This window comes from Stigmatopora argus, chromosome 14 (assembly GCF_051989625.1).
Source record: "Stigmatopora argus isolate UIUO_Sarg chromosome 14, RoL_Sarg_1.0, whole genome shotgun sequence".
Classification (NCBI taxonomy): Eukaryota; Metazoa; Chordata; class Actinopteri; order Syngnathiformes; family Syngnathidae; genus Stigmatopora; species Stigmatopora argus.
In genome coordinates, this window is record NC_135400.1 from 14,723,956 (window position 1) to 14,747,154 (window position 23,199).

The window sequence follows — 23,199 nt, forward strand, 5'->3', positions numbered from 1 at the left end:
AGAAAAAAAGCCTTACTATACTATGTCGTTTTTTTTAAGAAAAAAAGCCTTACTATACTATGTCGTTTTTTAAGAAAAAAAAGCCTTGCTATACTATGTCGTTTTTTGAGAAAAAAAGCCTTACTATACTATGCCGTTTTTTGAGAAAAAAAGCCTTACTATACTATGTCGTTTTTTTTAAGAAAAAAAGCCTTACTATACTATGCCGTTTTTTGAGAAAAAAAGCCTTACTATACTATGCCGTTTTTTGAGAAAAAAAGCCTTACTATACTATGTCGTTTTTTAAGGATAAAAGCCTTACTATACTATGTCGTTTTTTAAGAAGAAAAGCCTTACTATACTATGCCGTTTTTTAAGGAAAAAAGCCTTACTATACTATGTCGTTTTTTAAGAAGAAAAGCCTTACTATACTATGTCGTTTTTTGAGAAAAAAAGCCTTACTATACTATGCCGTTTTTTGAGAAAAAAAGCCTTACTATACTATGTCGTTTTTTTTAAGAAAAAAAGCCTTACTATACTATGTCGTTTTTTAAGAAAAAAAAGCCTTGCTATACTATGTCGTTTTTTGAGAAAAAAAAGCCTTACTATACTATGTCGTTTTTAAGGAAAAAAGCCTTACTATACTATGTCGTTTTTTACGAAAAAAAGCCTTACTATACTATGTCGATTTTTGAGAAAAAAAGCCTTACTATACTATGTCGTTTTTTTAGAATGACATAGTATAGTAAGGGTTTTTTCTTTAACGACATAGTATAGTAAGGGTTTTTTCTTAAACGACATAGTATAGTAAGGGTTTTTTTCTTTTAAAAAACGGCATAGTATAGTTAGGCTTTTTTTTTTCTTAAAACACGACATAGTATAGTAAGGCTTTTTTTCTTAAACGACATAGTATAGGAAGGTTTTTTTTCTTTAAAAAAACGACATAGTATAGTAAGGCTTTTTTTCTTAAAAAACGACCATGTATAGTAAGGCTTTTTTTCTTTAAAAAAGCCTTACTATACATGGTCGTTTTTTAAGAAAAAAGCCTTTCTATACATGGTCTTTTTTTTTCTTTTTTCCCCCCAAAGACCATGTATAGTAACAAACAAAACGAAACTGTACCAAGTACTTTAGCAGTAAATAAACAACACAGACAGTGCAGAACTTATTTAATAGTTCTTCAAAAATATGCACTATTATAGAAGAAGCAGTCAAAACATTGTTCATAACCCTTCATAACAGGAGCTTAAGTAAGAGCTGTGCGATTACATAAAGTAGGCGTGATCTTAAAGGCTCTACGTGTATAAAAAGATAGATGCTTACGTAAATAAACACCTTTTAAAAGTGAACCGCTCTTTCAGCGGGGTTAAAAAGTACTTCAAACGTCAACATCAAAAGCAAATTGCTACCAATTGGAAAGGGACAAACAAATCGTTAGACATATTTGACTAAGTTTAACCACATCAGTCATTTACTTTTCCTTCATACTTCGACTAGCGCCACCTGTTCAAGTCGATTTCATTTCATGGCCTTTTTTCAAATTCTTTCTTGCAGCAATCCACCTTCACGTATGAAAAAAAACACTTGCTCTCATACCTTCTTTAATGTATTCGTCTGTTGGCTGGTGCAAAATAAAAGAAAGTCATCCTGAGGTAAATTAGATTGGGGAAGGAAAACTTATCAAAAATAGACTACATTTGGTGTATAAATACGGATAAAAGAGTTGCGGCGGTGAGGAAAAGTGGATGCAACTCACCAAGGACACTTGATAACAGAAGGTAAGTTAGGGTGGCTTTTGTTATTCCACACAGCTGGCAGTTAGGTTTTTTTGTTTAAAATGCACATATGGTTTAGTGGAGTCGCTGGTAATACACAACAACTAACTAAAACACAGTTGTGGCTATTTAGGGCAGTGTTTCTCGTCAGTCACTTTCTTTAATGGTGAGTTGCAGGCTTTCATTTTGGATCACCGGCAGGAGGAGAGGAGCCCAACAGAGGAGATTTGGGCGAAACCTGAAAAGAGGGAAGACTTTTTGGGGTGAAATCAAGTCATGCATATTAACCAAAATCATTTTTTTTACAGACAAGTCATTGACCCCTTTTGCTGTCGACCCCAGGTATTTCTATTACTGCAAGTCTTTCATTCTGCCCCTCTTCGAAAGGCTTGTGGAGTATGCTGGAGCTTAACCCAGGTGACTATAGTAAGGCTTTTTTTCTAAAAAAAAAGACCATGTATAGTAAGGCTTTTTTTTTTTTTTAAAGCCTTACTATTCATGGTCTTTTTTTAAGAAAAAAAGCCTTACTATACATGGTCTTTTTTCTTTACTGTAGTAAGGCTGTTTTTCTTTAAAAAAAATCCATGTATAGAAAGGTGTTTTTTCTTTAAAAAAGCCTTACTATACAATGTATAGTAAGGCTTTTTTTCTTTAAAAAAGCCCTACTATAGTAAGGCTTTTTCTAAAGAAAAAAAGCTGTACTTTAGTAAAACTTTTTTTCTTAAAAAAAGACCATGTATAGTAAGCTTTTTTCTTTAAAAAAAGCCTTACTATACATGGTCTTTTTTTAAAGAAAAAATGCCTCACTATACATGGTCTTTTTTCTTAGAAAAAGACCATGTATAGTAAGGCTTTTTTTTCTTAAAAAAAGACCATGTATAGTAAGCTTTTTCTTAAAAAAAAGCCTTACTAGAGTAAGGCTTTTTTTCCTTAAAAAAAGACCATGTATAGTAAGGCTTTTTTCTTTAAAAAAGCCTTACTATACATGGTCTTTTTTTTAAAGAAAAAAAGCCTTACAATAGTAAAGCTTTTTTCTTTTAAAAAAGGTGTGTGTGTGTGTGTGTGTGTAGTAAGGCATGGTCTTTTTTTAAAGAAAAAAAGCCTTACTATAGCAGAGTTTTTTTTAGATAGCGTAGGGCTTTTTTTTCTTTAAAAAAAGACCATGCCTTACTATAGTCCACGAATGGATGTTTGAGAGCTTACGGGGGAAGGCGGCTTGGCGAAGTTGAGGTGAGCGTAGAGGAGCACGGCGATGTCGTTCTGGCTGGCCTCCAGGGCAATGGAGAGCGCCGTGCTGCCGTCCTGAAACACGACCAGATGGCGTCAAGGGGGACAATGCGTGGCGGATCAAAGACAAACGGAGGCCAACTCGACTCACGTTATCGGTGAGGGTCACGTCGCAGCCCGGGACTGACAGGAGCTGGCGCACGATGTCCACGTGGCCATGCTCGCAGGCGCACATGAGCGCCGTGGAGCCGTCTTCGTCGCGGACGTTAACTTGGGCGCCGCAGGACAAGAGGGCCCGCACCATGTCACCCCGCCCGTGACTGACGGCCAGCATCAGCGCCGTCTGGCCGGCCTGTCGAACACGAACGTTGGGTGGATTTGACAAAACCACTAAACATTTCCACAATATCATTTCACATTAAAGTTGGTGTAACAATTACATTGTTGATGTTTTTTTTACAGCTCAAAAAAAGACATTGCTAATTACAGAACAAAGCTAACATTACGCAAGCTATAGAGGGCGTACCTGGCTGGCCTTGGCGTTGACGTCCCCCGTGCGCAAGAGCTGCAAGACGGTTTGGAGGTCGCCGTCCGAGTGGAAAGCCGCCAGAGCTGTGAGCATGATGGCCGTATACCCCGCTTTGTTCTGCTTGTCGGCGTTGCAAAGACCTGACGAGGCGACATTCGTGACTCAGTGAGGAAAAGAGAAAGCAAGTCGGAGGGATTCCGTGGCAACTCACCGGTGTCGAGCAGCAGTTTCACCACGGGGAAGTTGGAGTGCGAGACGGTGTAATGCAGCGCCGTGTTGCCGTTGCCGTCCGACATGTTGATGATGAACTCCAGCAATTGAGGGGACACGGCGGCAAAGGCCTCCACGTAGGCCTGAACCGCCGCCGCGTCTGCCGCTTTGTGGCAGGAGACGCGAAGCCATTCCTGCAACACGCTGGTGTAAACCTCTCTCTAAAATGGAGACATGAACAGAACACTGTCAAAACAGCCATTAGACTTTTGCGCTTAAATGACAATGTTTTGCTAGTAAAATACATTTAAAAACCCATTCCAAAATGTAACGCTATGCAAAATGTTTTTTCTTTTAATTGTACAATTATTATTTTTAAAGTGCAAGATTAAAGACAAGTTCAAAATGATAGTTGGCTGTGTGTACTTTTTTGTTTTGTTTTGTTTTAAGGTGAAAATATGGCAAAGTTATTGTAAAACCAGCTCATTTTTGGGGTTCAAGTGAGTTAAGAACCACCCTTAACGGACGACAATTAAACGTACCGCTCCTTGCTGGCTGAAAGCGTTGGGCTCCCCGAGGGCCTTCTGAAGTTCACCAAGCGCTGACATCAGGCTGTCACTTAGTTCCAACCTGGAACCGTGACAAAGTAGACAGTTGAAGATGATCTGCCATTGCATTTTTCCACTCCACAAAGCACTTGTCCACGCTTACCTGATTTGATTCGTGGGGACACTCGCAGATGCCGACTCGGTTTCTGGCGTGACGGAAGCCGGAGTGTCCGTCTGCTGCCCGGCGACTTCTGGACTCGAGGTCACGGGTGACTTGAAATCAGTGCCGGCGGGCATCGTGGGATTGACGCTTTCCTGGGAAGCCCAAGTGTTCGCCAGCGTCTGGGGGGGATTTTCTAGAGCTTGGGTCGCCGGCGCTAGTTGAGATTTGTCCGTGGCAGCACACTCCGTCTCCCGTCCACCGGTTGTCCGCCGAGGTACGTCGTCACCCTCTAGAGGCCGGGATGATTGCTGGTGCACGGCGGTGGACTCGGGCAGTTTTTCCCTGGCTTCGTGATACTCGCTGGAGTCGCTCTCTTCGTCCGAGCTGCTGCTGTCTTCCGAAGACGTCGATTCGTAACTGTGGGTGGAAACAAGGCAGTTTTCTCGATTGCAAAAAAATAAACATAATTGACTGTGGAGCCTCAGTAATGAACTGATTGGTGGCTTAACTAGGTCAACTGGAGAAAGAAATATTTTGTGTACCGTATTTTCACGACTAGAAGGCGTACTTAAGTCTTAAATTTTCTCCCAAATAGACAGGGCGTCTTATAATCCAGTGTGCTTTATATATGGAAAAAATCTAAATGTGTCATTCATTGAGGGTGCGCCTTATAATGTGGTGCGCCTTATAGTCGTGAAAATGCGGTAGTCTATTTTGTTACAATTACAAGTCATAGTCATTATTAATTTGAAGAATTGATCAAAAGTCGGGCTCTATGTTAGAGAGCCCCTTCCTAGAAATACTGTTTTCTCCACTATTTTTTCAAATCATTAAAAAAAAGATAAAGGTATCGTTTGTTTCATACCCTCCATTGACGCCAATGAACTGAAGGTTTTTCTTGGTTGAAGGAGAGCCAGGTTCCCCTTCTGCTTTTCGCTTCATGATGGACCTCAGAGAAGATTCAGGAGACGAAACTGCACAAAAACATTCAATAGCTCAGTTTCAACGTGGAAGGACGGTTGTTCGGGGAACGACGTGAACAATGGGTTACCCGAGCGGTGGCTTTCTTGAAACGTCACCGCATCGGTTTCCGGGTGCCTTTCGTCTTCTTTCGAGTGACCCGACGGCATCTGATCGCCTCCCGTGCCGACGGCGACGGCGGGGTTAGAAACGGGGACGGACGTGGACAGTTCGCTCTTCAGGATGTCGCGGACTTGCTTGGAGCAGACCGGGATGGGCAACCCCACGGTAGATTCTGGACAAAGAAAAAACAGTATATAGATGACATTGTGCTGAGAACAAAAATAAACACTATGTTGTTTGGAAAATCTGACATTGTAAGCAACAGAGTATTCATCACGGGAGTAAAAATTAGTTTGTTTGGGAAATTTTGACATTGTAGGCACTTAGTTGAGTATTTATCACGAGTAAAAATGGGGCCAAATACATTGTGACTCTTGGTCGTTGATCCTAATAAAAATGGAATAAAACGACAGTCTGTTTTTTTTTTGCCTAAAAAAAGCCCAACTTTTTCTAGAGTACTATACGAAAGAATTATTCCCGTACCTGTTGTGGAGGCGTGGCTTTGTCCTCTGTGGGGACCCTCCAAGGACGGCGACGGGGAGCTGCAGCTGACCGCTCGGAGCAGAGTTCCCACCTCCACCACGGTGGGCTGTTCCAGCGTGTACACTTGGATGCCAACAGTTCTCTGTTCCCTGTGCGGGGACCTCTGCGCGAAGCTGACCACGGTCTGCAGGTTGCCCTCCTGGAGATCTTGCCATCCCACGGTGGTGGCCATCACCGGGTGCTCGGCCCGAGGCCCCCCATCCTCGCCCCGGGCGGACGTCGGCGGGAGCTGCGCTGCCCGCAGCTCATCCGCCATTCTTTTCAGCTGAGCCTCCAGATGAAGCACTTGGTTCTTCAAAGCCTCGGCCTCCGGGAGCAGTCCCAAATCCACCTCCCGAACGCCCACCCCCACCTGGCGACTGTTCTTCTCCGCCTCCGGGCCCACCCCGATGGTCCGCAGCTCCCGCTTGGCCTCCGGTCTGGCTCCGGCCACGATGACCGTGTCCTCGATCTCGCATCCCGAGTCTTGCTTGGAGCCCTCCGGCGTGGTGGCGATGGCGGTGGCGGGCTCTTTTTCGGGCTTGCTTCCCGCGCCGGCCTCTTCTTCTGGGATGTCGATGTACAGTTCTCCTCGGCTCCTGCCTCGGCTGAAGCCCATGGTGTGGCCCAGGAACTTCTGGCTCTTCAGTTGGACGCTGAGCTGCCGTTTCTCTTCCTGCAGCACGGAGATCTTCACCTGGAGGACGGGGATGGTCTTGACCTGGTCCTCAAGGTCCCGGATTTTCCTGAGGGCGGCCGCCATCTGCTCCCGGACGTTCTGCAAGTGCGCCGGGGTCGGCGTTACCGGGGTGGACAGGCCCGAACTCATGGGAGTGAAGGTTCCTCCTCCTCCGCCGTGGGCGCGGTTGAAGCTATGCGCGCTGCTGATGGAGGTGTTGGAACCCACCACGCTGCTGTGCATGCTCCCCAAGTTGGAGAACCTCCTTCCTTCTTTCTCTTCTTCCAACTTCCTGCGCGCATCCAGCAAGGTCTTCTCCACGCGGGCGGCGCTGAAGTTGGGCCTGTGGGTGGCGTGGTAGCCCGGAGCGCAGTAGGAGAAGGAGGAGTGGCGACTGTCCACGCTGGCGTTGGAGCACAGGGATTCGGTGGAGGTCCACCAGGAGCCGCTGTAGCCGTAGCTGCCGCGGGGCAGCGAGCCGTAGCGCGGCCGCCTCTGAACGGGGACCTTCCTGATGGTGTTGCCCTTCTCGATGTCGTTGACGTACTTGAGGAAGTCCAGGTCCAGGCGGTAGCCGTAGGGGGTCTCCACCGAGTAGGGCGCCTCCTGCTCCTTGGCGTGGAGGGAGGGGCCGGCCGGGGAGCTCAGCTTCCCTGCGGCGGAAGGAAATGGACTTTAAACAAACGCAAATCTCGGTCTAATCTCGGGCTCAGACTGGGGAAAATGGGATCAATTTTGGGCCGTTGTTTTTTGCGAAGAATGAAGCCCTTGTTGGTTTTCTGACGTCACGCCGGTTGACTTTTCAGATCCACGGAACAACGGAACGTTACCAACGGGGAGATGAAATGTACCTGGGAAGCCGGCGTCCATGTGCAGCACTTGAGCCATTTCAGGGGAGGAGGCTGCGTTCAGATCTTCACCCGCTCGCTCTCACCTGGAGAAAAAAAACGAGGGCCATCAACACCAGGGAATAAAACTTTGTTGCTGAAATGGGATCAAAAGCAAGTTTTTTCCCATTCATAAATCTATCGTGGTGGCTGTTCAGACGTCCTTAATACTCATTTTGAGCATTTACAAGATGAATACTAATATTTCTTCCATGAAACTGATTTAGATTGAACGTCTAGTGACATCAAATGAATTTCAAATAAAATCAAGTGATTGATACATCTTACTACCGTATTTGTGGACTATAAATTACACTCGAGTATAAGTGGCACTAGCCAAAAAATATACAAATTGCATTTTTGGGGGTCACTTTTTTAAATGATCAAGAAAAAAAGACCAAACCTTATACGATAAAGTAATACTACATTAGGAACCAATAGTAAAATAGGTCTCCAGTTAACGTTACAGTTAAGTTTTTTGGGAAAACTACTATTTAGCCTAGAAAAAAAAAACATACCATACTGTTAGCAATCAGAGTGAAGAAAAAAAATATGAGTTGTACGTCAGGATAAGTCACAGGCCCAGCCAAACACTATAAAAAAATATTATTATCCGTAAAATACATTAACTGGCTAGAGAGAATATCTCCTATTTTGAGTTTTGCGACAACGTTAACTTTTCTGTTGAGTGCAAAATCTGCGGCACGCTTAACAAGCGTGTGTTAATTACTCCTATAGAGGAGCAAATTCTCCCTACTGCTGCTTTAACGAGAAAAAGGTATATTAGCGCTTCCCAATAAACAGCTAGAGTCATTTATGAAGCAAGCCTTCACTTTTTTTCTTTCCAATATTATTGTGCAAATGCTGTCTGCCTCCGTGGGTTAATTTTATCCTACTTTAGGGTCACCATCGCTTGCTCCATGTTTGTTTCTCTTCTTCGTCTTAGTCCAGAAGAAGAGTAACGGGGGGAAAAGTTTCCTGGCAGCCAATTCCAGGACAGAGCTTTGAGACTTGCAGCCTTATTAGGAATGGTCGGCGCACGTGAAAATGTGCCGCGCAAAATCAGGGTATACGCTCTTCTGTGCTTTTTCCTTCTCATTTTTTCCTCCCAGTTTCTTTTCCACTGCATTTAACCACCGTTTGCCCCGAGGTCAGCTGACGATCAGGAGTTCTCTGTGCTAATTGTGCAGGGCTGTGATGCATTTTTGCGCAAACACACCACCACGTGTTCCTCCCGCATCCTTGTTTGGAAAAAATTAACTGCCTGAGGCATTGGGGATGTAATATTTAACTTGAAGCCGATACGCGGGTGCCGGAGTTGGGACTGATACGGTGGGATGATTCGGGAAATGACCGTTACGGCTGTAATGAGAGGGACCACTGTACTCGTTTTGCAAAAAACTGTTGCCAGATTGGGTGATTTGTCGTGGGAGAAATGTATTGGGCGGGTTGAATGAAATTTGGGTTATTTTTGACAAAATTTGGGGGTCGGAACGAGCTCTTTTGCTTGGTTTTCATAGTTAAACTTTTATGTCCACCAGTGAAATTTGGCTAATTTGCACAATCAAGTCTTTTTTGGCTAATTGTTAAGATTAGGAATTGAAGAAAATAACTCTTCTGGTAATGATATTAAAATAGGTTTTGTTTCGTATTCTGGCAAATTTGTTTTCACACCAATTCATTTGCCATAAAAATACTTGCACTTCAGAATCAACTCTCTAAAAAATGAAATTTGGGTCACTTTTGACAAAATTTGGGGGTTCGGAAGAAGTTATTTTGCCTGCTTTTCATAGTTAAACTTGTATGTCCACTCAGTGAAATTTGTCTAAACTAATTGTTGAGATAACAAATTGAAAACAATTCTCCTGGCAATGACATTAAAATAGTTTTTTTTTGTATCCTGGCAAATTCTTTGCTTTTCACACCAATTCATTTGCCATAAAAATACTTTTCCCAGAATGCACTTCAGAATCAACTCTCGAAAACATTGTCAAATGTGTCGATTCATTTATTAACTAACCATTTCTACATCTGCCACAATGCTTCTCTGCAAAACATTTGGATTTTCCTGGTTACAATACAAAAATATAGAGTTGTATTAAAAATCTGAGCTTGCAAATTGGGCTACTTTTTAATCAAACTCAGGGCATTGACATTGGAGACTGTTTCCCCATCTGGCAACCCTGGTTAACACAACTTTTGCTATTTGGGGTCTCATTGGCGACTCCACTGCACTCTGGCTGCCGAGTGGCTGGCAAAAAGTAGGACACTTGGAAATGCTGACTCAATGCACTTGGTATGTCCCACAGTCAGTTTAATGTCTGGCTACAATTCCCTCTTATCGACGCCCTTGATCACCCACTCATACCAACACGACCTAACAAACACGAAGGCACACAAGGGAAGCCATTTTGACTTTCAGCGACAGCCACACTAACGCCTGCCGCATGTGAAGCCGTTTAAACGCGAGACAGTTCCTGCCCTGAATTTTATAGGTCTGATGGGTCGGCCAAGCGGATTGGAACACGCGTTCAAAGCGGAATTTGTCTTCTCTACTTTGATTTGGATGACTTTTCACTTTCCCAAGTAGGATTTATGACGACGGCAAAATGTGTGATGGCAAGTAGAAATGACTCAATAGTGATGTGGAATAGTTACAATCAAGAATAAAAGTCAAGCGGTTTTGGCTGGGTCTATTCCCAAAGTGGAATTAAACTGTCACACCAAGGTTTGAGTTTATGCGCGAGGGGTGTGCAAACTACGGCCCACGGGCCAACTGTCGTCGGCTGCCCAGTTTTGACTGGCCTGCAGTAAAATGATGAAAATATCCTTGAATGTGACAGACACAAGAATCTTAAGTTCAGCCTACATTCTCTTACACTTCTCAGCTTTGACACTAGTTGGCGCTAGTCGCGTAAACAGTGCCTCTCGATGGGTCAAAAGACTGAAACGTTGAAATCTTCAAAGGAAGCAGAGTAAAATTGAAGTATTTTGTTTTCAATAAATTAAACTAGATAGATAAATGGCTTGAATGTCCATCACCGTCAATGCTTAAACATTAAAAAGGCAGATTTTTTTAACCCCTTTCCAATCCTGAAGGTGGAAGCATATAACTGTGGACAGCAAAATATATACCGTATTTTCACGACTATAAGGCGCACTGCATTATAAGGCGCACCCTCAATGAATGACACATTTTATTTTTTCCATATATAAGGAACACTGGATTATAAGGCATCCTGTCTACTTTGGAGAAAATTTAAGACTTAAGTGCGCCTTATAGTCGGGAAAATACGGTACACAAAAAAGGGGAGTATGTGCGTGTGTGTGTGTGTATGTATGTTAGTGTGTGCGGAGGGGCGGATTTGACAGGGGACAGTTTATGAGATATAATTTTAGAGTGTGGCCACACAGCCAAACAGCCTCAACTTTGGAGACACAAAAACTTTCATCTCGTTTTCCCACATCAGCGCCTTAAAAAGCAAAAAAATATATATATTTATACGCCCACGGCAACACGCCTCCCCCGCATCTGTCTGGCTAGCGGGCGGGTGGGTGTCCACTCCCCCCATGCGCACGCTACGTGCGCACAGAGTTCCATTGAGATGACACGCTAACAGAGACGGCCTGTTCTCACTGAATTTAGCCTCCTCTTAGACAACAAAATGGAGTCATTTATGGCTAAATGAAAGCCTTTGTTTTCATGTTTGCTATACAAAATTGGAATTAGAATGAGCTACTTTGAAAATAAGAAAAAGGCCTTTTGTTTTAAAAGTGGCTGCATCTATTTTGTCATTTGAATCTAAGGAAGAAAGTAGAGCGGAGTGGATTAGAGTACTGTAATATGTTTTTATTAACATTTGATGAATTTATAATGTTATTTATGCATTTAAAGTGATATAATGATATAAAAGTAATAATAAGCCTGAGGTTTTAAAGGTTTTATTTTGTTTTTTATTCATATTTGATGGTTTTAAAGGTTTTATTTTGGTTTTTATTAACATTTGATGAATGTATAATTTCATTTCTGCATCAAAAATGCTATAGTTATATAAAAGTAAAAATAAGCCTGAAGTTTTAAAGGTTTTATTTTGTTTTTTATTCATATGTGATGGTTTTAAAGGTTTTATTAACATTTGATGAATGTATAATTTTATTTCTGCATTAAAAATGATAATAGTAATAATAAGCCTGAAGTTTTAAAGGTTTTATTTTGGTTTTTATTAATATTTGATGGTTTTAAAGGTTTTATTTTGGTTTTTATTAATATTTGATGATTTTAAAGGTTTTATTTTGGTTTTTATTAATATTTGATGGTTTTAAAGGTTTTATTTTGGTTTTTATTAACATTTGATGACTGTATAATTGTATTTTTGCATTAAAAATGATATAATAGTAATAATAAGCCTGAAGTTTTAAAGGATTTATTGTGTTTTTTATTAATATTTGATGAATGTATCATTTTATTTCTGCATTAGAAATGATCAAAATAAATAGGGAATTAAATACTGTTGTAATTTTAGTCTTTTATTGTCTACAAAAACGCAATCAATATATGTGGAAGACAGGTCTTTATTTTTTATGTTATGCTTGGTATTTATTTAGGATTTGTCTTTAATGACCCAAAAAATGATGCCATAATGTCCCGTGATCAAATTCAGAAAACGTATTTAACCCGTACGCAATGACCGCTAGAATTAAGGCTGGAAAACAACGGTTTGAACCTAAAGTGGGCTAATTTCATTGTAAGCATCATTGGCAACAATACACGTTTTTAACAGCCAATTACATACGTTTTTAACAGCCAATTTTGTTGATGAACAGACTCTTTGGTTGCAACATAAAAAGCAACAACTGTCAATTAGGACGTCATCTGACGGAGACGTTATTGCCAGGACGGGAAGAAGCGATAAAGAAGAGCAAGACAAAAAGCGTTAACGTGGCGTGGAGATGGTAAAGCAAAAATACTAAACGGAATGGATTGAGAGCACATTCACACGAGTCCAAGTTGCTTTCGGCAGTCGGGCTTTGCGTGCGCAGCGTCGACTGGTCGCCAGCCAATCGTACGTATGTATAAACAAACAGCCTTTCACGTTCATATTCACACCTAGGAAAAAACACATTTCACGCCAATTGGTTTACGTCGCCCACGTAGGAATGTAAATTGTAATTCAAGGGCCCCCAGCGTCATAATAAACTGTCGCTTTTCTGCGTAATCCACCGAAGGAACGTCGTCCTCTGCCTAGATCGCGGCTGTCAAACTCATTTTTCGGTCACATAGTTAGTTTCAATAGTTATTTATGCCCACTAGGTTAACAAAATTAATCCACTCATGGATTGCCAGCTTTTCTGAAAGTTGAAAAATCATTTAGACATTAAAGTTTGTCCAAATCCTCTTTTTGAGCCTGTTAGCAAAGATTCTATGACATATATTTTTATTTCTATTTACATTTTCTTTAATAAAAACAGTTTGTTTTATTTTATTTAAATGTTCTATTTTTTAATGTATTTATAATAAAAACAGTTTGTTTTTTATTTTATTGAAATGTTCTATTTTTTATGTATTTATAATAAAAACGGTTTGTTTTATTTGTTTTATTGTATTTAAATGTTCTATTTTTTATGTATTTATAATAAAAACGGTTTGTTTTATTTGTTTTATTTTATTTAAATGTTCTATTTTTTAATGTATTTATAATAAAAACGTTTGTCTTATTTGTTTTATTTTTTGTTTAAATGTTCTATTTTTTTATGTATTTATAATAAAAACAGTGTTTTATTTAATATAAATGTTATATATTTGTAATGTATTTATAATAAAAACACGTTTGTTTTATTTGTTTTATTTTATTTACATTTTCTATTTTTTAATGTATTTACAATAAAAAAAATAAAATGAGAAGAGTAAACATTTTTAATAATTAATAAACATTTGTGATTTTTCTAAAGTGGGGGGAAAACTAAATATAACGATTTTAAATTAAAAAAAAATTGTACTGTAGAAAAAGTGTAATATTTACTCTAATCTTTAAATTTAATTCAAGAAAATACAGTAAAAAAAAGCTAAGAAAATGGGAAATATTTTGATTTATTTATTTTAAAAAAGGCTTTTGTGAAGACTTAAATAAAATTATTTTAGGGGGATTTTTAAAAGGGAAATACAGTAAAGATTCTGTTTCCAACTATAATTTTAAATTACTTTTGCGCGCCGCACAAAACGGTCAAAAGTTCATCTCCACTCCTCGACTGTGATCTCTTCCAGTGCATTTTGCGTGTCACATTTAATGGACGTCGCTACCTCCTCTCCTGCGTGCCTTTATGATTAAAAGCCTTGCCGGCGTGTTGAAGATGCAGCTCATCTGCTGAACGTCACAAAGACAGACTTTCACCAGAATAGCCCCATGACATATTTAACCTACCGCAGTGCATCGACAGCAGCGCTCCTACACTTGCTGATACGCATCTACACAATGTTATTTAGCGTTTTCCTCTAGATCCTCTCCGAAAGATCGGGACCACCCTGAAGAATCATTTCAAATTTCTCTAAGTTAGCAACTGCTCCGAAAATCTCCAACTCAGCACTGTTGCCATTACAAAGAATTACATCTCCGTCTCGCAAAATGAGAACTAGCAACGTCGGTGAGAGTTTTTTTTTTCCTACCCAGTCTCCCAAGCTCGAGACCGGTTTTTCAATGAGTACCGTATTTTCACGACTATAAGGCGCACCGCATCATAAGGCGCACCCTCAATGAATGACAGATTTTATTTTTGTTTCCATATATAAAGCACACTGGATTATACGGCGCCCTCTATTTGGGAGAAAATTTAAGACTTTTAAGTGAGCCTTATAGTCGTGAAAATACGGTATAAGGGTAAATGTTTCCATTTCCTACCCGCAACGACAGGGGGCCGCTCCTTGCCGGTCTCCTCCGACTGCCTCCCGTCCGTCTGCTGCTTTCTCAAGCCGGCACCTGTCAAAAACAAGAAGAAAATTTTAGCCCACATCGGTTGAAAACTGGCAAAACTCGCTGAAAAAGATACAAGTAGATGCTCATCAAAACCGCCGTTTGCAACGCTATTAGCGTTGTTGCAATCACATATTTGTGCCCCCGAGTTCAAGTCACCCGATTTTGAGGATCTGCGATGCCTCAGAAAGAAACCATACATTTGTTTTGACAATATCCTTGTCTATCTTGATTATTTAGTTGCTTTGTAGCTATTAAAAAATGTACACTAATCCCTCGAATATCGCGGCTTCAACTTTCGCAGATTCTCTACATCACAGATTTTTATCTGGGGGATTTTCTTTTTTGTAAGTTCATAAAAATGTGAAAATCCACACTGAAACGAAGTAAAAATATATATATGTATATATTTTTTTTTAAATAGGGGTGACGCTACTTTGCGGTTTTTAATTTATCGCGACCATGTCTGGTCTACATTAACCGCGATAATCGAGGGATTACTGTATTTCATACACACACTACACGCCTACAAAATTCCAGTCGCTGCAAGAGACACAAAAACTTGGAAAGAATAAAGCATTCGGTCGAAGTCCGCCGAGCATCTCCTCGCGGCGGGAGGCTGCGGCGTGATTGCCAAATGTTTTCTTTGAACAGCTGCACAAGTTCACCTTCGTAGATGGGGCCAAGGCCGCCAGCCGCAAACCGAATTTCCACCAAGCGGTGCGGTTCAGTTTACCGCCGTGTACTTCAGGATGATAAATCCGACCTCTGTTTTCACTGCGGGTTTTGACAGCTGAATTGTGCAGTTTCATTTGTTAAAAAGTGGCTTGGAATCACGTAAAAAAAGAGCATGTTTTTAAATTGTAGTTATTATTAAGGGTTAGCTCACACAAGTCAGTTTAATTTTTTAAGCTGTAACTTCTGAGAGCAAAAGCACATAAAATGGCGAATCGTTTCAAACTGAAGCCGACGTACAGTTCGTTTTTATCAAGGCTTTACATTCCTCTACTGCGTAGGAAGTCTGTGTACGTGGTGGACGAGCGACGTAAGCGCGTCTGCCGTTTGTCAAAATTCCACCCAAGCCCGTTCACTGGCGGTGACATTTCCCTCGTCTTTTCGAGCGAGATTTCCGTGACCTTATCCAAAAATCGTAACAAGCCTCGTTGTCGTCATCGTGTCACGTCAGAGGCACCGAGAGGGCGTCAAACCTGCAAATCACAAAGAGCCATTCATGCGGGGCCCCCGGTTCCACAGCTGGTTCTAATAGAAAAAGAGAGGCGGGGCATCTCGGCGGAAGACAGACGGCATGTCCGCCGCCAGTCCTCGGCACCTCAAAACAAACAAATAGTTCCCCAAGTGTCTTTTGGGACCCGCATGCTGACACTCAAGTGGGTTTGATGTCTTGATTTCCAGGAATCGCACCATTTTGGATTCTGATTCGCACTCAAAAGCCAAGAAAGACAGTGTGAAGACTGTAAAAGAGGTGGCGCTTTCCAATACTTTAAACGCGGGGTGTCCAAACTTCTACCAACTTTTCATCTCATTTTCTGAATCGCTTTATCCTCATTAGGGTCACGGGGGTTGCTGAAGCCAATCCTAGCTGTCTCCGGGCCACCCTGAATCGGTCGCCACCCAATCACAGGGCACAAGGAGACAAACAACCACTCACACACATACCTAGGGGCAATTTAGAGTGTCCAATCAGCCTATCATGCATGTTTCTGGAATGTGGAACTCTACACAAGTGGACTGACCTGGACTTGAACCCAGGACCCCAAAGCTGTGAGGCTGACACACTAACCACTCGCCCCACCGGGCCTATGCCAACTTGAAATGTATATTTATAGCTGTCAACAGATGTAAATGACCCTGTATTGCTTGCCAGCCAATCACAGAGCACCATAAGACTCACAACCATTCAAGCTCACTTTCACAACTTGTTCACAAGTATAAGGATATTCCAAAATAAATATACTACACATTTGTTTCAACGTGTTTTCATGTTTGGACCCCTCAGCTAACTGATTAGCGATAGCTCCATCTTATGTTAAAGATGAGAAATGCAAAGTAGGCAAAATTCAAGCTTCTTGTGCGAGCCATATTTGAAGATACGGGCCCATAAAAACTGAGCAGCGCCGCTGGCTGTAGTTTGGACAGCCCTGCTTTAAACTCACTGATCCATGGCGTTCCCAAAAACACAGCTGTTGCGTTGCCAGGTAAAGACGGAGATGACATTACAATTTGTCAGGAACGACTTTCGCGGTGACATTTGCCAGCTAATTGGTGCTAATGCGACTTTACAGGAAAGGGGAGAGTCCTTGGAGGACCACAGTAACAAGCCGCTCACTTCCTCCCAACCCAGGAAAACAGAATGTAAACAAAATCGGCTGCAAAAAAAGGGACGATACGAAAGAAAATGAGATGTTTTGAAACGGAAACTTTAGACCACCAGCGTGAATCAAGTGCGAATCCCGGATGGAGTCAACTCCCCGGATGAGCAAACTCACAGAAGGGAGATCAGGCACAAGATCACGAGAAGAGCTAACAATAAGTCAATATATAATTTAAAATGTCTTCGCTCAGAGGACACCCGCCATTTGCGCATTCCACGTCTAAAAATACGTGGACAAAGGAGCGCGCTCATGAGGAACAGAGGCGGCACTTTATCTTTCCCCACCGAAGCTCATTTATGGTCAAAAGTTTCTTTCCTCGGGGGCCACAAATGATCTTAATCGAGACGAAAGGGGCAGTTACACAACAGCAGGGACGTGTCTATTCGCCGTGACGTCCGTGTCTGGCTCTCCATGTGGAAAACAGATGCTTTCTTTACGTTCGCAGTTCGCAGTATAATACTTCAGCCAAATGTATACCGTATAAAAGGGGTGGGAACCTCTGGGTACTTTCCAATTTCTTTCAAGGCTTACAAATAACCATTTTCTCACAGAGAGCCAATACAGCAAATATCCATAAATGGGTTGGGAAATCCATCTATAATATTCTACAATATTACAACTATTAGAGAGAAGCAAGCTATTTCAAAATGGAAAAATAAACTTTTTTGGCACTGTTGCAGACTGGGAATATTTCAGTGCAATAAATAAATAGACCAACACTCTAAAGGCTATACATTACCTGCCATTGACACCAATAGGTGTCCCATTCATTTAAACTGGGAGCAGCTAATAAGTGAAAGTTGCTAACAAATTATAACTATGCCAAAAAAATGAGTGAACTAATGTAAGTTGACATGTAGTAAATTAATTTGGCACTCAAATCTGCCTTTTTTTTAACCTTTTCAGTTATTCCACCCAAAACAATGCACCATTTTTTTTTACCTATTCTGGTTGTGACATCACAACCAGAGTAGGTTGTGACGTCACAGCCAGAGTATGATGTGACGTCACAGCCAGAGTAGGCTGTGACGTCACAGCCAGAGTAGGCTGTGACGTCACCGCCAGAGTAGGCTGTGGCGTCCCAACCAGAGTAGGTTGTGACGTCCCAACCAGAATTGATGATAATTTCTGGTTGTGACATCACAACCAGAATTGATGATTATTTCTAACTTTGTAGTGCTGCAGAAATAATGCTGACATGGCGACAAGAGTATAGCAAGCCACTAGATAGGATGCTAGCAAACTTTGCACCTCATTCTGGGTCTGACATCTTCTGTTAGGCCTTTTCTTAGTGGGTGGGGCTAAAGCAGCCAAGTACGGAAGACTAATTAGGATCTAATTTCATTATCAAACATTTTCAGTCACTCTTAGGTTAGTGTCCAAAACATGATCTGCTTTCATTTTAAAAGACAAAAAAACACGGCAAGACAGAGGGGCTAGCCAAGTGCTGAGCGGTCCGGCTGGACTTAACGGGAGGGGCAGGGCGGCTCGCATTACTCTTAAAGAAGCGTGAACGCCAAGCGGTCCAGCCATTGGCTCATCCCGACAGGAAACTCGGCGAGGGAGAGGTTGCCGGAAAGAAAGAACCCAAAAAAAGAAAAGGCAAAAGCTTGGGTTGTTTGAAGAAAACGCCTTACTGGAAATGGGGGCGGATTAAGAGTGATGGCGAGCAGAGGGGCTGACCGCAAAGGTCGTCGGGGTGGGGGGATTGGTGGGGGGACATAGTCCTGAAGGAAGGAAGATGCTTGTTCAAAGCAGGGTTACTTAAGAGCTCGTCCAGTCGAGATTGGACGCTGTCGCACCGGAAGTCATTTTGGTCCAGAGATCTTGTCAGTTCCGTTTCCCATTTCAAAAAGACTCACTATACCACATCAAAACCTAAACCGACAATAAAACCCAAACTTTGGTGGTGATAGTTGCCCTAAAAAAACAAAAAAATAAATCACAGTTCTTCCATAGACCACACAGTAACTTTGGCATATGGCCATTTAAAACCTGTGTGTCAGGAAACTAATCAACAACCTTTCTCTTGTACTAACGGTGTTAATGTTAGTTCAGGGATCGCTCCAAGTTAAATTGAAACCTAATGCTTCAAAACCAGTCAAGTGCAATGATATTGGAAGTTCTGTTTATAATTACAGGACCCTAGCACCCCATCGCCAGGTACAAAATAGAGAGAAAATCTACTTAACCTATTCCGGTATGTTAGCGAGTTTCAGGTTTCCAGGTCAATTATCCAATTAAAGCAGCTAGGGTGGAATTATTAGTCTTCCTGATTCATCCAGATTAGACCATAAGAACACTCAAACACAATTTACAAGACATTTACCAAGTCCTTCTATGACAGTAAACAATATCTGCCTGTGTTTTTGAAATGGTCTGGTGTATTTGTTTAAACTCCTACCTCAAGTACACACTGGACAGGACGGTTGGATTAAAAACAGCTTTGGAATCCAAATAGTGGCGGCTTAAAAAGACGAGGGGGGAGACAAATGCCCAAGCGTGGTCGCTGGGAGGGGCGGCAACGTATCTGTTGCTATCTTGGATAGCGTCATGCTCGCTGTTATCTGGAAGCATCGTTTAAAAAGATGGATTATACCATAAAGATTGAAATGGGGGGAGAAAGAGAAAATTTGTTTGTTTTTCTTATTTTGTATAAACTACTACTTTGCTGCCATTGACGGCGATACACGTCAATTAGGGATAACCTTCTGATCAACGTGATTGGAAATCGGGCCCCAGCACCTCATTATTAGAAGTTTGGAATCAGGTGAAAAGCATCAAGTTTAAAAAAAATAGGGGTGCTCTGCAACAAACAAGAACAAAAAAGTATGTATAGTACGACAAAACATTTTTTAAGGCGATCGGAATCACTATTTTTCGCTAGGACATTGTCAAAATGAATATTTTGTGATAGAATAACTATTAATGTATCAGGCCGGGACTCGTTAGGTAGCTCGTCATAACCAGGTGTCCCAGACTCGAACCCAGGTGCAAAAAATGGGTGTTTACTTTTGTTTACTTTCAAGATTTTATTCAATCTCAATCACTCACTACCTTACTGATAAAATCTGCCACAAAAATGTGTATTTCCTCCTCCAGGCACTCCCCAAAGACACTTTGATTGCATGTAAAATTACAGGAAAAAAGCATTCTTTCACCAACAAGCTTTCCACATTGAAACGCTAAGATATTGTTCAACAACAACACACGCTCCATTCTCCAGACATGCAATCAACACACAGCGGACGCCATCACGCGGGTTCCGGGGAGTCATTTCATTAGTCCTGCCGGCGTGTGGCCCACCGTGCAAATTGTTTTTTATATTGCTCCGGCATTCCTTCGCAGCCCCCAGCGGAGGGGGTCCGAATGCTTTAACGAGATGCCCTGCATTCCAGGGTCAAAATTTCAGGGAGTCAAAAACAAGGGCAGCCAAGGGTTCCATTGGGTGGTTTTAGGGTATTCGGTTAGGTCCGCTCAGCTCGCCGAGTGTGGGAAAAACAACCGGTCGCTGAGACGGAGCCCATCCGAAGGGTCGACCCCCGTCATTGAGCGCACGGTGGCGTGGCGTTGACGGACAAAACCACACGACAACTGATGAACTCTTTTCATGCTATTGATAAACATCCACATATAATTGATACTCGGGGGGGCATTTTCGAGGACCACCTCCCTCGGGCAACAGCCGGACTGCTACGGCCAAACCAGATGAGCACTTTTTGAGGGCAAGACTGGGGGGAAAAAAAGTGGACCAACATCTGGAAGTAATGAGGAGCAGCAGAAAGCGCGGACCCACCCTCTCCCCTGAGCAGCTGCATGGACATTCCCATTAAAAAATGTAATGCCACTATTAAAAAATATATAATATATTACTAAGTGAGGCCTGTCACAATTATACTGTAATGCTGACACTTTTCCAAAGGAAAAAGTTATAATTCTTCAAACAACACACAATGAGGACCATAACCCTCCAGAACAATACACAATATGAAAGATGGACTGAATATACATATTTTTTTTCCACCCGCCGATTAATACAATTCGGATTTGAACAGAACTCTGAACTAGAGTCATATTTTCATAACGATCATTTTAATTTTGGCATCAAATTATGATTATTATTATTATGAAGGCACATTAATGCTAGCTTGAGGAAAGCACGAGACCCATTCATCACATGGCAAGGATAGAAAATCAAACAAATCCTGCTTTTCCATCACTCATCATAAACTCTTGTTTAAATAGACGATTCGGAAGCGAAGATCGATTTTAAGAAAAAATAAGAGAAAATAAATATGATCGACGATTCGTTTAAAAAAAATCAAAAAGTCAAAGTATGCTAGCAGCTTGCGAACGGCACTTTGCAAGGGAGGAATATGAAAATAAAAATACAAAATTGCAATCGCTTTCAACGGATTGCATTTTAAAAATAGAGCAAATTGAATGGAAGATCAATGCATTTCATACCTGCTCCCCGGCTTTGTAAATCCTTCCTTCCGTCCTTCCAGTCGCCTCGGTCCGGGAACGCTCAGTGACAGACAGACAAAAACACCGCAGCCAGGATGCTCAGCGCGGCCCCTCCCCCAGACTCCTCTTAAAGGGCCAGCGGCAGACTTTAGGATTGGAGGAGAGAAGCGACCTCCTGCAGGGCAATTGGAAATAGTATTGGTCACTTTACACAAAATGGACACTCCAAATCAGTGGTGTTCAAACTGCAGGTCAGGAGAAATGATCAAATCCTCGTGGAGCAGGACCCGCACAAGAAGCTTAAATTCAGCCTATATGAATACAGGGTTAGATTGCTGCCACAATTGCATGAGCGCAATCTTAAATACTGCAATCTTAAATAAACAGGATTATGTATAGTTTTTTGTAGTATACTTCTACCTCTATTATTTTAATTCTTATAACCTTTAACCCATCACATCGACAGTTATAGATCCCCCACTGAAAAAGAAATATATCAGTCTGTAAAAAAACATAAGTCAAAACTCTAGGAAAGGTATTTTAATAGAAGGAAGTAGTTAAAAAAAAATAAAAAGACCATGTAAATAAATAAAACATTTTTCAGAGAGGTAAAAAGAAAATCAATGGAAAAGCACTAGAATTGCGACAACAGTGTTTAGTTTACAATAGTGCAATAAAATTGGTACAGTAGTAAGAAACAGCTTCATTCTTCGGGAATTCCTTTTCAAAGAGTTCAAAAGCTGAAACATCGCAGTGCACATTTTGAGTCAAAGTCACATTTTGGATATATTTGGTCAGTGCGTTGCGTTAAGAATTCAACGTTTGACATCACAAAATCCAGTCAAACTGGAGAACTGATGCTTTAAACATATTCACTGCCCAACTGCAGTACATAGGAAATTCCTGCAGTAGAGCCTGAGATGCAAGAATGTCAATTATTTGGTGTTGACAACAAGCAAAGTGTTTTTAATTGACCGTCTTCGCCCCCCCGGCGGTGCTTCAGCTGGGACAAACCGCTGGCTTAGGGCTGATTCATGTACAAATGCTAGGATGACAATAATGTAGGAGGCGCGTGATGCCACAATGTACGTGCGGTCAAATATTCAAGAGCGTGTGTGTGCTTGCGACACTTGCTGTGAACGTGGCGAAGCCGTCGCGTCGCGTTGGTCTCAGCCCTCGACTCTTCGGAGGCTGGAATGATTGAAAGAGTTCCTGTGAAAGAGAGACGGGGAAGCAGGCGCCATTTATTCCTCCTCCAAGAGTCATTCTTGTAAAAAAAATGCTGTGGGAAAAGATTTGATGCAGGAGGTGCTGTGAATAACAATGTTGCGGTTAGCCACCAGAATGGTCTTCATTTTCAAAGTGACTATTTTGGTCCCCCCTAAACAAAAGTTTAGGCGTCCATATATAGTAAGTATGTGTACTTCAGGTCTTAATCCTAAATATATTTTTTATTAGGAATGACTTTATTACGCTCAATGATTCATAAATGTGTTTATTTAGAACTATTTTCATAAATAACTAGAGTGGTACCTCTACATACGAGCAGCTCTACCTACGAGGAAAATTTCGAGCAAATAATTTGCTCTAGATACGAGAAAAAATTCGAGATGCGAGAAAGCCAGGTAGCCATGACATGAGGCTGTTTATCATTGTAGCGCATCTCTATCGTGTATAACAGATATCTACGAGCACTGAACGATTTATTCAGACGAGTTTCCGCTACACGTGGGCCAGAAAACGCACAACGCGCATGCGCGGGCAAAAAGAGG

General features: G+C 41.6%; 2 protein-coding genes across 7 annotated transcripts in view; both read right to left on the bottom strand.

Annotated features, from left to right (window-relative positions):
* Positions 1–1,131: 1,131 nt before the first annotated feature.
* On the bottom strand, positions 1,132–21,796 carry kank2 (KN motif and ankyrin repeat domains 2). Its single transcript, XM_077619969.1, has 13 exons — positions 21,428–21,796; positions 14,496–14,573; positions 7,567–7,649; positions 5,998–7,368; positions 5,483–5,686; positions 5,297–5,405; positions 4,432–4,848; positions 4,263–4,350; positions 3,722–3,941; positions 3,508–3,650; positions 3,133–3,333; positions 2,958–3,056; positions 1,132–1,992 (listed from the first exon to the last, which is right to left on the bottom strand). Exons 3-13 carry the CDS (start codon positions 7,601–7,603, stop codon positions 1,936–1,938), a joined length of 2,946 nt encoding a protein of 981 aa, XP_077476095.1. The 5' UTR covers positions 7,604–7,649; positions 14,496–14,573; positions 21,428–21,796; the 3' UTR covers positions 1,132–1,935.
* A 156-nt stretch (positions 21,797–21,952) lies between these two features.
* dock6 (dedicator of cytokinesis 6) overlaps positions 21,953–23,199 on the bottom strand; it is a 36,092-nt gene continuing 34,845 nt past the window's right edge. For all 6 annotated transcript variants that reach the window (XM_077619967.1, XM_077619963.1, XM_077619966.1 and 3 more), the window contains one exon: positions 21,953–22,639. In XM_077619967.1, the coding sequence (XP_077476093.1) occupies positions 22,597–22,639 (43 nt within the window). In that variant the 3' untranslated portion in view covers positions 21,953–22,596. The remainder of the gene's footprint in view (positions 22,640–23,199) is intronic.

What these genes read in the sequence shown, in the direction of transcription:
- kank2 (XM_077619969.1), bottom strand. Translation starts at nt 7,603, where the DNA reads ATGGCTCAAGTGCTGCACATGGACGCCGGCTTCCCAG. An exon ending in CATGGACGCCGGCTTCCCAG is followed by an intron (nt 7,369 to 7,566) that starts GTACATTTCATC and finishes CTTCCGCCGCAG; the next exon opens with GGAAGCTGAGCTCCCCGGCC. An exon ending in ACGTGACCCTCACCGATAAC is followed by an intron (nt 3,057 to 3,132) that starts GTGAGTCGAGTT and finishes GTCGTGTTTCAG; the next exon opens with GACGGCAGCACGGCGCTCTC.